General features: G+C 44.8%; 2 protein-coding genes across 5 annotated transcripts in view; both read right to left on the bottom strand.

Annotated features, from left to right (window-relative positions):
* The window catches only part of NAPB (NSF attachment protein beta), a 33,756-nt gene extending 20,138 nt beyond the window's left edge, over nt 1-13,618 (bottom strand). Inside the window, exons 1-2 of one of the 2 annotated variants that reach the window (XM_045009205.1) lie at nt 13,490-13,618; nt 1,368-1,447 (exon numbers count right to left, since the gene is read on the bottom strand). In XM_045009205.1, the coding sequence (XP_044865140.1) occupies nt 1,368-1,447; nt 13,490-13,587 (178 nt within the window). In that variant the 5' untranslated portion in view covers nt 13,588-13,618. The remainder of the gene's footprint in view (nt 1-1,367; nt 1,448-13,489) is intronic. The other variant, XM_045009206.1, reaches the window with a different exon arrangement.
* Nucleotides 1-17,529, bottom strand: part of LOC123366092 (centromere protein F-like) — a 281,374-nt gene that overhangs the window by 69,513 nt on the left and 194,332 nt on the right. The gene's annotated exons all lie outside the window — the stretch shown is intronic.

Below are 17,529 nucleotides of genomic sequence, written 5' to 3'. Positions count from 1 at the left end.
AAAAACACAAGGCACAGCTAGGCGCCCTGCTCCCACTGACTTTCACTGGGACTTGGGCACCTCATTTTTGTTTTGAAAGTCTCCCTCTTGCTGTGCTGATGGCACATCCAAGCATGATTTACAGAGACACAGATAAAAAGTTTGGGATGAGGTAAACAATTTTTTCAGTTCCTCATTTCCCATTTGTTAAAGAAAAACTGGTGATATTTTGCCCCTTGTGAACAGAGTTTTCATTCTTTTTTTGCGAAAGCCTGAAGAGATACCAATGTCTCAAATCCCACGATTATCGTGCATAGGATGTTCACATTTATCTTGGGAAATTTATATTTGCATCAACATTTCCCACAGCCACCAAATATGGCACAGCATTTCCAACACAGAGCTAGCAATAACTATTTCACTTTTACAGTGCTACAGCACAGCAGGGAACAGCTATTCTCCTTGTGTGCCTCTGATTTATAGCTCATCCAGAATATTAGATAATTTTAAAGTTTCTGGCCTCAGGAAGAGTGTGTTCTACAAGACTTAAAAGCAAATCAAAGAGCCCAGGGAAGCACCTCTTGAGCAACTTCTTTGTAGGCAACTAGCTTTAATTATTTTAAAATCATAATGTGAACTTGGACACAGGCTAGTTAACTCAACATTGTAAGTATTTCGGTCACCTCCTTTTCCCCACTCCTGACATTTAATTAATTCCAGAGAAAACTATGGGGGCTTGCTGGTGTACAGAAATTAGATTGCCATAGTCACTATTCTCCTGGAAATACCCTACCAAGTGGAACTGTACTTTGATAATTTGCAACAGGACGCTTGAGCATTCACAGGTCACTAAGCTGTTAGAAATGTTCTTAATCAATTATGCAAGCATTCAGCTGGGTATAAAGGTTTCCTTCCTTAAATGTTTGCTAATTTTGCTGGTTCTGGGTAACTTATGACATTTCTCCCTCCCCACCCAAAATATGCAAGATAAAAAGCACGACTGGAAGTGTAAAACACAAAGGTTGCCCTCTCGCTCTCCCTGATACACAAATTTTTTCCCCTACCAAGGCTTTAATGTGTTTGCTTGCATGTAGAATCACAGAACCACAGGGTTAGAAGAGACCACAAGGGTTATCTAGTCTAACCCCCAGTCAAGACGCAGGATTTGTAGCATCTAAATCATCCAAGACAGATGGCGATCCAGCCTCCTTTGGAAAACCTCTGTGAAGGAGCTTCCACAACCTCCCGAGGCGTCTGTGCCATTGTCCTACTGTTCTTACAGTTAGGAATGTATCTGTATAGTTGGTGTATGGGCTTTACCTCCAAGATGAATCTCAAATTTTAAGCCTTTCCTACAATTAACCTTATAAATTAAACAAGCTACTCACCATTCCAGTTTTTGGCGATCTTGAACAAGTTTGCAGCCCTGGTGTACATTTCACAGGCTTCTTCTACCTTTGAATTGCCTCTAGAGAAATAAAGAAAGTGCAAGTCACTCAATTACTATTTGCACTGCAAAGAAATATAGTTATTTGGGGGTGGGCTAAAACCCAAGAAGAGAGTTTTGAATTTTGTGTTCTCGTTTGTTCTGGTGACTTGGTCCTTCCAAACTTTGTTGCATAAATGGGCAGCTCATCCCATCGGTTATAGCAGAGTCTGGTCAGATCCATGTTTTGTTCATTTAATTGCCACTGTGTTAGGGTTTTGGGAAGTCTGTTCCCCTGTTGTGTCATGCAAAGTTCCAACCCCTATAAAATGTACCATTTCCAACACAAGTACTCAAATGTAAGAGCTTCAGATTTTCCTTCCTCAAGGACTGGTGTGAATAAAAACTGGATTACTAGGATGTTCCCAGCAAGGGAACACAAAACAGTACCAGAAAGCTCCAAAACAGGCCCAGGTTCTCAGAAAGTACTTAGGCACCTAACTCCCATTCCTGGGCCTTAGTCTCCTTAAATTCAAGCGAATGCTTGCAGATTTTTTTCCTCACCAACACTGGCCTAGATGGAATCAACAACAACATACTGGAAGTTTTCACTCCAAAGAGAAAACAGCATGAGGTCAGAGTCACGACTGTTTATCAATCTTGTTTATCAACAATATACAGTAAAACCTCAGAGTTATGAACAACTTGGGAAAGGAGGTTGGTTGTAACTCTGAACAAAACGTACTGGTGGTTCTTTCAAAAGTTTACACCCGAACATTGGCTTAATACAACTTTGAAACTTTACTATTCAGAAGAAAAATGCTGCTTTTTTTTTAGTAGTAGTTTACATTTAACATTGTACGGTATTTGCTTTTGAGGCGTCTGCTGCTGACTGATTACATACTTCCGGTTCCAAATGAGGTGTGTGGTTGACAGATCAATTCGTAACTCTGAGGTTCTACTGTACAAGCAATAAGGACAACAATTAAAAGCCACAGTGCTGGGACTAGTTGAAGAGGCGACCCTGGGCCCAGAGTGTGTGGCCAAGGCTGGAGGGGTTGCTGGACCCAGTGGTAAAGGCCTGGCTGGAGGCTGGAACCAGCAGCTGGTTCCTGATGGAGTCTCGCACTGGAAGTGCTGCTGTGTTAGGAACACAGGGGAAGCTGTGCTGTTTGTAGCTGTACTGAACACCACTGCCAGAGGAGCTGAGGTAGCCAAGTGGATGCCTTTGTCCAGGGGGGAGAGAGAGAGAGACTATCCTTGGGACAGAAGCAGCAAAATTTCCTCTCTAAGCAGGACTGGGGAGAAATTGAACAGAGGAAGCATCTTCTGGCTTTAACCTTCCTTTCGGGCTGTCTGCCATCTTGAGGCCTTGGACAGGAAGGGAGCTGCCACACGTGGTGAACCCAGACACCCTTGAAAGGCCTGAAGTTTCCAAGATAAAGGCCTTAAAACAAGGGACAAGGGAAAAGATAAAAGAATTTTGGTGTAAACCCCCAAAATCTAAAGATTTGCCTATGCTCTGTAATTCAGGACAGCAGGGAGTCTTGAGAACAATGGCCAGATTCTCCAGGGCCTTACATCCTGGGTAGTCATTGACACCAGCACAAGCAGCATGGCATGTGCGGGTAGGGTGACCAGATGTCCGGATTTTATAGGGACAGTCCCGATTTTGGGATCTTTTTCTTATATAGGCTCCTATTACCCCCACCCCCGTCCTGATTTTTCACATTTGCTGTCTGGTCACCCTATGTGCGGGGCAGAGGAGGGACAGCATCAGATCAAACAAAGTATTTAATACCTACTTTGCCCAGGTGAAAGTGACTACCTAACTGGCAAGGTTGGGAAGATTCACAGGCTGAAACTGGCATGCGGCAAACTAACCAGGGTTTTCCTATGAGAGGGGAAATAAATCTCATCTGGTCAGGGGCGCTGGAACAATTTTTATAATGGGGGTGCTGAGAGCCAAACTATAAGCCCTGTATATAATGGAAACCACTTTAAGGCAGGGGGTGCTGCAGACCCCCCCGCACCCCTAGTTCCAGCACCAAGGCATCTGGTCCTGCTTCATGGTACTATAGAGTAGATGAAAACCCATTTCTGAAAAGGCAAGTCAAGATGTGTTCTTCTTGCACCCTTACCTGAAAAATTTGTGCAGCCTTGAGCAAGCCATTTAATCTAGTCTGCCCCTCCATTCCCTGAGCTGTAAAAACTGAATAATGCTTTCCTACCTCACAGGGGAGTTGTGAGAATAAAATCCAGATACGATAACGTATGTAGAGAGAGAGTCTGCACTATAATGACCAGAGGACACTTAAATGGAGTAATTTTGATGTCCATTCATTGAGAATCAACTTAAGACACTAATAAATAGAAAATGCAACAGCCTACCTTTGCAAGATGCCAGAATCTCAAAGAGTATTGCGTACCTAAGGGATTTAATATTAGCACATTCACACCCTTTCGTAAAGAAGCGGCTACAGTTACTTGTCTGCATACAGTGCAATTCATCTGCTCTCCCGCTGTAAAGTCCTAGGTGAATGACTGGCTGGGGAGCTGCAGGACTGTAATTTAGGGAATAGCTACACTGCAGCTGGGAGCGACCCCCCCAGACCAGGCAGACAGACTTGGAATAGTGGGGCTCGAGCTAGCACACTAACAAAGTCATAGAATGGCTGTTGCAGCTCAGGGTCTCAAGCCCAGCCGAGCCCTTCAGCTTGAGAGCCCAAACTCCAGCTCTCAGCCACAACATCCACACCGCTACTTTTAAGCATGCTAACTCGAGCCCTGCAAATGCAAGTCTGTCTACCCGGGCTGGGCAGATACAACTTTAGTGGCCTTTCCGAGGCTGATCCTGCAGGCTGATGAGCACTGCAGGAGGCACAAAAAACCAGAAGTGTTAACTTCCAGCACTCACCATCAGCACCTGTGGAGAAAGGCTGCTTTCAGTATGCCTTGCACTGCACGCAGCCCAGCTGACCAGGAGAAGAGAGGGAGTAGGTGTGATGGGATAGGGATTGGGGGGGTGGGAAGGAAAGTCAGAGGTAAAGCCAGGATTCGGCATTTAAAGCATAATCCAGTGACTGCAAATGTTCTTGTCGGCTCACCAGACTGCAGATGCCCCTCCACCCCCGCCTACTTTCTCTTACTGGAGTGATTAACAAAGCGCTCTGATCAGCAGCACTACCTACAGCTCAGCGCCGCTCTCTCACAACCTTCTTCTACATCCTTATAAGCTGGGGTGGGCAAACTTTTTGGCCTGAGGGCTACATTGGGGTTGCAAAACTGCATGGAGGGCCGGGTAGGGAAGGCTGTGCCTCCCCAAACAGCCTGGCCCCTGCCCCCTCCCACTTCCCATCCCCAGACTGCCCCCCCTCAGAACTCCCGACCCATCCAACTGCCCCCACTCCTTGTCCCCTAACCGTCCCCTCCCGGGAACCCCCCCGCCCAACCGCCCCCGGGACCCCACCTCGTATCTAACCCCCCTGCTCTCAGTCCCCTGACTGCCCTGACCCCTATCCACACCCTCGCCCTTTGACAGGCCCCCCAGGACCCCACGCCTATCCAACCCCCACTGTTCCCCATCCCCTGACCCCTATCCACACCCTCACCCCCTGACAGCCCCCCTGGGACTCCCACGCTTATCCAATGCCCCCACTGCCCATCCCCAGATCCCCCCCCCCCGAATCTCCAACCAATCCAACCCCCCCCCCCGCTCCCTGTCCCCTGACTGCCCCCCGGTACCCCCTGCCCCTTATCCAACCCCCCAGCCCCGGCCCACTTAGCATGCCACTCAGAACAGCATGTCTTGCAGCCGCGCCACCTGGCCAGAGCCAGACACACTGCCGTTCTACTCGGCAGGAGCGCGCAACCCCTCTGCTCAGAGCGCTGCCCACGCAGTGGCATGGCTGCAGGGGAGGGGGGACAGCGGGGGCTAGCCTCCCCGGCCGAGAGCTCAAGGGCCAGGCAGGCCACCTCTGTGGCCCACCTCTGTTATAGGCACTAAAGTTACAAAGAGCTTCCCAAAGCCTCCAAGAACTGTTACAGCCTCATTTAGAATCATGTTTTATAACTGACTGGTCATGGTCACTACATTTTATAGAGATTCTTGTCAGACATGTCGTATGGATAATTCTAGTCTTTTTCTCAGTGTGTTGAGGACATTCGCCTGTTCTAACTTTGGGTGTGGGTGGGGAATAAGAGGGAAAGAAAAAAATTCCAAACAGAAGAGGAAGTTCTGCACCTGCACTGAAATATAAACCCTAAAAGTGAAACTCAGTCTAACTCCCACTCAAATTAGCAACTGTGAAATGCACAAGATACTCCCCAAGGAAAGAATCCAAGCAAGCCAGACAAAGGACTAATGGACGTTCCAAACTGTGAAATCAATGTTCTAATAGCGTTTATCATGGTAAGTGTTTTATGCCGTGAAGCTTGCTAATTATTAATGCAGATCTGGTTCTGAAACCTACATGCAGCTATCTGACACTGAATGCTTAAAATGCCCATATAACCTGGTCTCCTGTGAACTCAAAAATTAAGAGTAAGCAAATAGAAAATAAAGACAAGTCTGAAGTACACTTCACTGGTGTCGCTATTGTAGCACAAGCTATAATTAAATCAAGTGTTAGTTTTTCCAGTATCATTACGCCAATTGTTTTCAATATTATCTTTTACTTTGCTAACACTAAAGGCCAGACCCGTCGAACGCCACTGTGAGCTTTGTGTAAAGACTGGAAGTAGATTATGGTTCCCTAAATTCTGAGGACAATTTAAGGGACATTGGTTTACTTTAGAGGACTGCGAGCCAAGACTTCAGGCCCCAAATTAAGCTTCAGCGGGGCAACTCACATGCTTAAAGCTAGGTATGGTCTTATGTACCTTGTGACCTCTATCTGCAGCTATGCCATTGACTCAGTGTCACCTCCTGGATGAAGTCACGCAAGTGACTTTGTCTCAGTTTACCCATTTGTAAAATGCATATGGTACTTAAGTAAGTTGGGTATGAAGGTGCTGGAAAGTTAAATTATTTGGTGTTCAAAAAGCACTCTGAGACCCTTAGATGAGGAAAACGTACACATGCTTACCCTTAAGAAAAATATCTTCAAGGTGGCCCCCTGGATCTCCATGCATTCCCTCACAAGATACTTCAGAAATTATGTGCAAGCCTCTCCGGGCACTGTTTCAGGAGGATAACTTTGCAAGCTACAGTGACTTAGTAAATCAAGAAGTACTCTATATGTATAACCATGTCAATCTCAGTTATATGTTAGACTAAATCGTTTTCACTCCCTACCTATCTGCAGGACTTTACTATGCTGGAGAAAAGGAAAATTTTGTGTCTGAATTCTTCCCCCAAAGCTACAGGAAGGCTGAAGCCTCATTAGCAGATATGTGAACCTTACTATCTCAAAGAATAAAAGCTCTTTGTAAGTGCATACTATTATAAAACAGACATGTCCAACTAGTTAACAAACACGCAATTTCTGATAAGCCATATCTTTGGCATTCCCTTTTCTACTCCATGATTAGTTTGTGGTATTTTTATTACAATGGCAGCATCTAAATATGAATTGTCATCTCTGTGTAGACAAGACTGATATGTTGAAAAGGTTTAACAGAAAGAAACACAAAGGATCATATTCTTTTCTCAACTGCACCAGTGCAAATCCAGAAAACCTAAATATAGAGGTGGCTACCCATTCCCTCTATAATAAGTCCTGTGAAGTCAAATGGCGATTGTGTGAATACAACTTATGTGAATCTGGAATAAAGAAAATAATTTGGACCAAAATGTCTATTCCTGGGGAACATTTCCTATTTAATATGGGCCACATTCTTCCTTAACTCAATGGGGTTGTAGGAGAAAAGTGATGGAAAAAAATTAGCCTTGCTTGGACAAATACCAGTACGCATTGAGCAACACAAGCAGAAAGACACAGCAAAATAACTACCAAAACTAAAAAAAAAAAATTAAACCATTTAAGTTTCTAAGTGACAATGCTGTAATTACCTACTACATTATTTATGAAACTTAAGCACTTAAAAACAAGGAAATGAATACAGATATCATCATTCTTACACTGCCCACATAATACACACATGCATATTATTCTCATCAAGTATAAATAATGCATATTTCATCACAATATTGACTCTGACTCATGCACTTTTTAATCTTAATTTCTGTATCTCAATATTTTCTTTTAAGGGATATTATCAAATGAAAATAATCATCAGTAAATCTATTTTTTTAACTGGCAGTATAAGTTTTATGTAAAATATTCTTTAAAAAGCACAGTTCTGTATAACTGTTTAACAGAAAAAGAGTTTTACATAGATTTATGGTAACTTTATGTATAAATGTGTACATAGATGCCAGCTTACTCAGATCCCGGGGGGTGCTCGACCCCCACTCTGCCCCAGGCCCTGCCCCCACTCCACCCCCACCCTGCCTCTTCCTGCCCCCACTTTGTCCCAGGCCCTGCCCCCACCCCGCCCCTTCCCAGCCCCAACCCACCTCTTTCCGCCTCCTCCCCTTGCCTCTTCCTGCCCCCACTCCTCCCCCTCCCCCCAGTGCCCCCTGCATGCTGTGGAACAGCCGATTGTGGCAGGCAGGAGGCTCTTGGAGGGAGGGGAAGAGCCGAGTGGCAGGGCCGCGGGCAGACAGGAGGTGCTGGGGGAGGGGGGCGGCACTGACTTGCAGGGCTGCCAGTGGGTGCTGAGCACCCAGTATTTTTTCCCAATGGGTGATCCGGCCCTGGAGCACCCATGGAGTCGACACCTCTGTATGTGTAGCAAGCTGTGTCATCTTCACTAGTATAGGACTGTAACTATGGCTACATCTACACTTGGAACTGGAGGTGTGGTTCCCAGCTCGAGTAGACACACTCACACTAGCACCCATAAATAGTACTGTAGCTGCAGTAGCACAGGCAGCAGCAAATGGTAGCCCAGACTAGCTGCTGCGATTACACACCCGCGCACAGTCCACGGGCATGTAATCAGGGGCAGCTAGGCCATGCCATCACTCTCCCTTGCCCGTGTTATAGTTACACTGTTGCTTTTAGCTCAATGAGAAAATAGTTGATGAAAGGCAACCATCTTGAATGAAAATGTCACGTCACTAGTTAATACTAATTCCTATCTATACGCTTTGTTCACTCTGGCTAGATTCTCGATTTGAATAATACAAATATAAATTAGTGCTTTTATGGCCCCATAAGCTACTGTGGACTATTTTCCTCTTTATAAGCCTTAAATACACTGGGTTTAAAACTGCCATTGACTTCAGTGGGGCCAGGATTTCACCATGAAGTCTTTTGCTTCTTAAACACTTACTGGCGGACTTAGAACAACGCTTCCTCAGCTCTCGTCCCCTAGTGCCTCTACTCCACTTGCGCTACACTGATGACATCTTCATCATTTGGACCCATGGAAAAGAAGCCCTTGAGGAATTCCACCATGAGTTCAACAATTTCCATCCCACCATCAACCTCCGCCTGGACCAGTCCACACAAGAGATCCACTTCCTGGACACTACAGTGCTAATAAGCGATGGTCACATAAACACCACCCTATACCGGGGCCCTACACCCCCACTCAGCCACCCCCATGTGGCCCTGCAGCCCCTTCTCCTGTCCCCATGTGGCCTTGCACCCTGTCAGGCAGCCTCCTCCCCCCTCCCTATGTGTCTCTGTGCTCCCACTCAGCCACCCTCTTCCATCATGTGACCCTGCACCCTCTCCCCTCATATCTCCCAGCACCCCCTCTCCCATCCCAATGTGGCCCTGTGCCTCCACTCCCATTCAGCCCTTGCCCATCTGTCCTCCCCACTAGCCCTTATGAACCCCAGTCTGTGACCCCCTAGCAGCTCCATGTGCCCCACACTGTCTGTCTTTCCATATCCTCTGTCTCCTGACCTGGCCCCACCCACGCTGTGAAGATGGTAGCCTCAGCTGGGGCTTGCCCTGGAGCCTCTGCTCTGTTCTAGTGCCACAGTAGTCCCTGGTGGCCAAAAAGCATAACTGTAGCAACTTTCCCACAGAAGTTATTTTCTGCGGGTGAAAAAATTTATGTGCGGCACATTAATTATGCGCGCACATGGTGCAGAATTCCCCCAGGAATAAAAGCTAGAATCCCCATCCTCTGTGTATGTCTTTGTTCCTAGATGTATACATTTACATGTAGTTGTATTCAAATGCATATTGTTTGCTTGCGCCCAGTTTAGAAAGTAACCCAGATTGCTCTGTATCAGGGACCTGTCCCCTTCACTATTTACCACTCCCCCAATTAGTGTGTCACCTGCAAACTTTATCAATGATGATGTTATGTTTTCTTCTAGGTCATTGATTAAAAAGTTAAATAGCATAAGGCCAAGTACCGATCCCTGCGGGACGCTCCTAGAAACTGACCCAGTCAATGATTCCCCACTTATAATTCAATTTTGAGATTTATCAGTTAGCCAGCATTTAATCCCTTTAATGTGTGCCATGTTCATTTTATATCATTCTAGTTTATTTTTTAATCAAAATGTCATTTGGTATCAAGTCAAACACCTTACAGAAGTCTAAGTACATTACATCAACACTATTACATTTATTATCCAAACTTTTTATCTCATCAAAAAACATATCAAGTTAGAATGACAGGATCTATTTTTCATACATCAGCGTCTATTGGCATTAATTATATCACCTTTATTTAATTTTGTATTAGTTGAATCCCATATCAGCCACTCTATTATCTTCCCCAGCATCGGTGTCAGACTAATAGGCCTATAATTACCTGTCATCCCACTCACCCTTTTTAAACATCAGTGCAATATTAGCTTTCTATCAGTCTTGTAGAACTTCCTTAGTGTTCCAAGACATATTGAAAAATCAACATTAATGGTCCAGCAAGCTTTTTTAAAACTCCTGGATGTAAGTTATCTGGACCTGCTGATTTGAAAATGTCGGAGTTTAGTAGTTACTGTTTAACACCCTCCGGAGATACTAGAGGAATGGAAAGAAGGTTATCAACATCATATGATATGACTTCATTATTTGTTTTACTCCCCAAATATAGAACAGAAATATTTATTGAACACTTTTACCATTTCTGCTTTATTATTTATATTTCTACCATTTCCAACTAGTAATGGACCAATACCACTGTTAGGATTTGGTTTGTTCGTAACAGACTTTAAAAAACCTCCTCCTTATTGTCCTTAACTCTGATGCCACAGATTTCTTCTTGAATTCCTTTGTTTCCTTTACCAATTTTCTACAATTCCTAGGTTCAGATTTATATTATCATCATCAACTTCCCCATTCCTCCATTTGCTGCGGCCTTCACTTACCCTCTAAACCAGATCAGTTTTTTAACCAATACAACTTTCTTCCTCAATTGTGGGTTTTGAGGCATCTAGTTAAGCGTTCTTGAACAATTCCCAATTACCAGTCACATTTTTTCGGATTAAATTCTTCTTCCCAGCTGATTTGGTCATAACTATTGTAAGCTTTGTGAGACTGGCCCTTTTAAAGCACCAAGTATATAGGTAACTGGTAAGGACTTTACTCTGTTAGTCTGTAGACTGATGAAAAATTGACATACACAATATTTAAACTCCAAACCTTGAGTAAAATTCCTCACATGATATTTGCTTTATTGAGAAGCCAAATGAACAAATATTTAGGCCGTGTCTACATACAAGGTTTCAGTGTTTTAGCTGATTTAGTAAAATGGTACAAACCCGTTTGGACATTCTTATTTTGGTTTAAGAGCTACTTATTTCAGTTTAGCTTCAACCCGTTCCTAACGGAATTAAGCTAAACCAAAATAAGCTCTTTTTGCACCAGGTTAATAAAAATCAGTATAGAAATCACACCTCAAGATTAATCAGTGAAACTCTGCATATAAACTAGTCCTTACAACAGCAAGACTCAAGCTGTTGGAATCAATGTACATGTTAATTTTAAAGTAGGTTACTGCATTTGACTAATACAGCCCATAAAATAATTTATTAAAGCAACCAGGCAAAAAACTCACTAAAGGCCTTGCACCATGATCTCAGACTAAACACATTAAGAGTTAAATCTTGCTCAGTGCAGAAGAAATTATATTTAATTTAGGGGATTAACATTCTATAAGGATATGCTAAAATGAAGCATTATTTTTGTTCCAACCTACTAGCAGGCCTTCCCCACTGCTCTCAGCAGAGAATATTTTTCCTCCATGACAGAGAGAAATTAACTTTCAACTCCTTGTTTCTTAAATAACAGACTCATTTCATAACATTAAAGAAACCTCCATCACAGCAGTAGCAGCAATGTGGCTCCAATCCCTTTAGCCTTCTGTAGGAGGGAATCATACATTTGAACTAATAGCCTAATGGGATTAGATACATGCTAGGTAATTAACTGATCTTCTGATCAATATTGTTTACAAACCTTGCCAACCTTTATTCTAGAAACATGACAATTTCAGCATCAGATTATGTCTCTCCAGAAAGGAGAGAGATTAGAAAACTGACAGACACACATAAAATATCTTTAAAGTACTGGCTAAAAGGCAGGAGTTATTATTATGAACATAATGATGCATTAGCTGCTGTGTGGCAGATTAGATGATGATATTAGAAGGGCAGAAGAGGAGAAATCATCATTCTCCATTGTAAAGCCCAATAACGCAGAGCAGCCGCCTCCACTGCCACTAGAGGATTATCAAAAGCGAGTCTCCTCATTGTACAGAAACCTGGATTACGGGCTAAAAATGCTACTTCCTTCAGAAGCAACTAATCACTATGGTGGTTTCTTACATAAATGATGTCTGTTAAGCAACAACTTGGACAGAAAGAGAAAGAGGGGTAAATGCAGGATGTTTCCCCACAACCCCATTTCACCCATCAAAAGCTTTAATCACTGCAGAGTGCTCAGTGATCCGATTCCATGCCCGGCTTTGACACATACTGTCATAATTTACAGAGCACTGGAACTTTTGCATCCGTACAAGGCATAACAACATACAGGCAATAAGGGAAAATTATACAGATACAGCCAGGGAACAAGGAACTAAAGGCAACGTTTTGTTCTCCTCCCCGCCCCCTCCTAGCAGCAACATAACAGAGAGAAGGAAGCTTTTTCCTGATGGCAGGCCTGGGAGGGAAGTTAGAGGGATTTTCCTGTGTACCATCTGTGTAAGAACACCATGGGCATCCTTATGTTATAGATCAATACCTCTAGGGTGGCAGGAATACAGCCGACTGTGAATTACCAGGTGCACCCAGGAACAGGGCGCAATTGGAGAGGCACCTCTAGGGTGGCAGGAATACAGCCGACTGTGAATTACCAGGGTGCACCCAGGAACAGGGCACAATCAGAGAGGCACCTCTAGGGTGGTACGAATACAGCCGACTGTGAATTATCAGGGTGCACCCAGGAACAGGGCACAACTGGAGAGGCACCGCTAGGGTGGCAGGAATACAGCCAACTGTGAATTACCAGGGTGCACCCAGGAACAGAGCACAATCAGAGAGGCACCTCTAGGGTGGTACGAATACAGCCGACTGTGAATTATCAGAGTGCACCCAGGAACAGGGCACAACTGGAGAGGCACCGCTAGGGTGGCAGGAATACAGCCAACTGTGAATTACCAGGGTGCACCCAGGAACAGAGCACAATCAGAGAGGCACCTCTAGGGTGGTACAAATACAGCCGACTGTGAATTATCAGAGTGCACCCAGGAACAGGGTACAATTGGAGAGGCACCTCTAGGGTGGTACGAATACAGCCGACTGTGAATTACCAGAGTGCACCCAGGAACAGGGCACAACTGGAGAGGCACCGCTAGGGTGGCAGGAATACAGCCGACTGTGGATGAGGCGTGTGGGTGTGCACGTAAACATTGTACATCACACACACACACACACACACACACGAGTCATATGCCTCTGTAATGTCTGTGCACGAACCATCCGAGCCTAGGGATCACACCTGTCACCACACGGGCCTCCCACGCACCGCCCCCTCGGCTACACACGCAGGACAGAGAGCGACCCCCATCCCCCGGCCTGCAGACCCCGCGCCCGCCGCCCCCGCTCACCCGAAGAGCCCCCTGAGGAAGGAGTGCGAGGACTTGACCCGCTTCTCGGCCTCGGCCATGAGCTGCACCGCCTCGCGCTCCTTGCCGCTGCTGTCCATGGCGCCGGCTCTGAGGGGATGCGCGGGCCCGGCCCTGCCGCCGCCCGCCCCGCCCCGCCCGCCGGGGGAGAGCCGAGCCGAGCCGAGCGGTGTCGGGAGATGTAGTCGGGGGGTCGGCGGCTACGGGGGATGGTGTGTGTGTGTGTGTGTGTGTGTGTGTGTGTGTGTGTGTGTGTGTGTGTGTGTGTGTGTGTGTGAGAGAGAGAGAGATACTGTCACTGAGCATGTGACTGTGTGTGATGCTGTCAGTGTGTGACAGTGTGAGTACACCTGTAACAACGTGTGCGTATGACTGTGTGCATATGTGCCGGTCTCTGTGTGATGGTGTTAGGGGGAAGGGTGTATAATCGTGTCAGCGTGTGATTGTCCCAGAGTGTGTGTGTGTGTGATTATGTCTGTGCGTGATACTGCCAGTCTCTGTGTGTGTAACTGTGTCTGGGTGATGATGTCAGTGTGTGCGCACACACAATGGTGTCAGTGTGATTGTGGCGATGTGTGTGATTAGGTCTGTGTGATACTGTCAGCATGTGTGAGCGCAAAGGTGTCCGTGTGTGCTGGTGTCAGTCAGTGTGTGCATGCACAATGGTTTTAGTGTGGCATGTGAGAGATGGTGTCAGGGTGTGATATTTAATATTATATTTATTATAATGTTTTGACACTATCAGAATGAAATGTTTTTATTTTATCAAAGTGAAACAATTTAACAATATTGAAACAAAGCTTTTCAGTGTTTCTGAATCAAAAAAATTTGGAATTTCCATTTTGTGGAAAATTTTGACATTTTGAACAAAAACAAACTTCAAAATGTCAGAATTTCCCACAGAACAGAAATTCCATTTTCCAACCAGATCTAGTTATAGGCTTTCACCCTAGAATGTCCTATTGTCCTGCAATACATGCAATCAACACTTAGTAAAGTTATACAGTAAAGGTATTAAGACACATATCTATGGAAGAACATGGTTTTACACGAAAAATAAATTGGGATTAGCTGGCTGTACTGTATTTTTCCATAACCATTTTCAAATGTCTTCACATGTGAAACAAGCAATTTCACATTTGGAAGAGGGCTTTAACTTGCCTACTTTCTATAATTTATGATAATGCTAAATGCAACTGAATACACATCTCTAATGAATGAAATCATTCTGAAAGACATAGTTCAGATGGAAGTACACAGCAATAGAAACATTGGCCCTAACTCTTCATTGTTGCATTAATGGTATGTCTGAACTGAATTTAGATACTGGTTGTCGGTCTGTTCCAGCTGACTTGAGCTCAAGGGATGCAGGCTAAGGGGCTGTTTAATTACAGTGTAAAGTTCCTGACTGCAGCCTTAGCTCTGGGACCTACCCACCTCTCAGGGTCCTAGAATCGAGGGTCCAGCCTGAACTCAAACATCCACATCGCAATTAAACAGCCCCTTAGCCCAAGCCTTGCAAGACCAAGTCACCTGGCATGGGTCAGTCGCAGGTTTTTAATTGCAGTATAGGCATACTTTGTGTAGATGATGAGTAAAACATCATGCACAAGCACAAGGGGGCAGTATTCACAATATCTTCCATGAAACTGGAGGTTTATTATTTTGCTCAACATGTAATGTACAGTAGATTAGTCATAAAGCAAGTTTACAGAGACAGCATCCCACAAGCATAAAGCAGAGACCTTGAAATCTAAACAGGGAAGAGAACAAAAAGTGCAGAAAACTCTGTTGGAGAAGCTGGACAACAGATGAGCAACTTCAGAGAGGGACAGAGCTTTTCAAGCTTACTGAGGCTTTCTGTGAAGTAAATCTTCCACTAAAATCCCTTGACAATGTAACCCTGAAGGAGTATTTAGAATGTGATCTGAAAAATGTTGGAATCATACCAAGTTCAAGACATCTACAGCAATTCTACTTGCCAACAGTAGTTGAAAATCATGTAAATTGAATTAAAGAAAAGCTGAAGACTTGTGATGGATGGAATATTTGAACTCCACTAGACTCATTCAGCTATGTCCTATAGCTGAAAAATTAGTTAAAATAAAATACTTTTTAATACAGCCACATACAAGTTCAGACATTTAAGTAAGGACAATAGATGTCATACCAACAGAATGAGGGTCTATATCCTGGAAAGAAGTGACTCTGAAAAGGATTTAGGGGTTATAGTGGACCACCAATGAAACATGAGCTCCCTGTCATGTATTTTTTGTATACAGTAGGTTACAGGGCTGTTACTAGCAGATCAGGCTTTTGTACAGATATGAACTGGCTGCAGAGCTTCCTTCTCAGAGAAATACACACCAGAAAGTTCAAAATAAGATCCTTGAATGTTCTGCCAGGTGTGGTTGAGGTTAGCTTAAATAAGATGTGTTTCACACAGTGCCAACTAATGGCTGAACTGCATAATACAGTTTAACATTCCATTACATCTCCCCTTTTAAGTTCTACATTCCTACCATATGCAAAATGTACACTATCATGATATCTTTGAAGTTCAGTATGCATCAGTCTGTTAAGTGTCCCTGAATCATACTGGCTTTCTAATTACATGACCTGAACGCATAACAACTTGGGCATCTGGCTGTCGATTAGTTGCAATCACCGGCTGGGGTTGGTTTGGAATCTTTGAGTCTTCTTTTTGTTCTGCACCTGCCATCTGTAGAGTTTGCTCTGTAAATTGTTCCTTTTGAGGAACAAACTGTAGATGTTGACGGTTTCTGTTGAACTCTCCACTGTTGGTCTTGATCACACATGATTTGGGCAATTAATTTTTTTTTCTTTACAACAGCTGGACCTGTCCATCCTTTTTCTCCATCCAGCTTGACACAAACAAGGTCACCAGGTTCTAAACTTGACAGTTTTCTGAGTGTTGTCTGTTGCAAACGTGTTTGTAAGCTTTTTTGCCTTTTGATTTGCTCTGGCTACACTCTTCATGTCTGGCCACTTTGGATTTTTTTCTAAAGCCAGAGCAGCAGTCCTGAGTTGTCTTCCCATCAGGAGTTGTGCTGGACCACATCCAGTAGCTGCTATTGGTGTTGATCTGTAACTCAGATGAGCAAGGAATGGATCTTCCTGCTGCAGGATTTTCTTGGCTATCTGTACAACTCTCTCAACTTCTCCATTCACTTGTTGGTAATATGGGCTGCTGGTAATATGATCAAATTCATAGTTCATTCAGAATGATTTAAATTCTGCTGCAGTAACTGCCTGGCACCAAAGCCGACTCCAGGGAAAACTGCATCTTGGAATTGTGGGAACGATGAGTATGGAAACAACTCCACACAGGAATGGCTGGGAGAAGCAAAGTTCAAAGCAATTGTCACTCAAGCCTGAGCCATTGCGCAGCATCCAGTGACTGCTGCCTAGGCCCGTAACTACATATTTTAGTGACCAGGGTGAGCTCCTGGTCCTGGCTCTACTGTAGCTCTTCAGCCCAGAGATGACATGTGGGGTGATCACATAACCACCACCAGCCGCCCCACCGCTATCAAGATTTCTGCGTCACCTCTGGGCTGAGGAGCAGCAGCAGAGCTAGAAGTGCCAGGACAGCATCGAGCGAGCGCCTTGGGGAACATCTCAGGGCAGTTGGGCTCTGCAGCCCGGGGGCGGTGCTGGCTGGCGCCAGCCTTCTTTGCAGGAGAGGTAAGAGCGCATCAGGGCGCAGCTTGGAGCTGTGCCACCCGCCCTGCCTGGGGAGCGCCTGGCCATGCAGAGGCAGCCAGGCTTGGGAAGCAGGGCAGGCAGCCAGGGGCTCAAGCAGGCCAGGCAGCTCCTGGCAGGAGGCGACGGTTTTCAAACTGTGAGGCGAGCCCCACAGTTTGAAAATCTCTGTGCTAAATGGAAGGCAGAAATTGCCCCCTTTTTCCATCCCCATGCCATGGTTACAGCGGTGGGAAGATCATCATGTCTAGGTTATTTTAGTCCAATAATTTCTTTATAGGATATTATTATTTCTG

The sequence above is a fragment of the Mauremys mutica genome, chromosome 3 (assembly GCF_020497125.1).
Source record: "Mauremys mutica isolate MM-2020 ecotype Southern chromosome 3, ASM2049712v1, whole genome shotgun sequence".
In the NCBI taxonomy this organism is placed as follows: domain Eukaryota; kingdom Metazoa; phylum Chordata; order Testudines; family Geoemydidae; genus Mauremys; species Mauremys mutica.
Note: the sequence above shows the minus strand (reverse complement) of the source record. Positions and strands in the feature narration are given on the sequence as shown.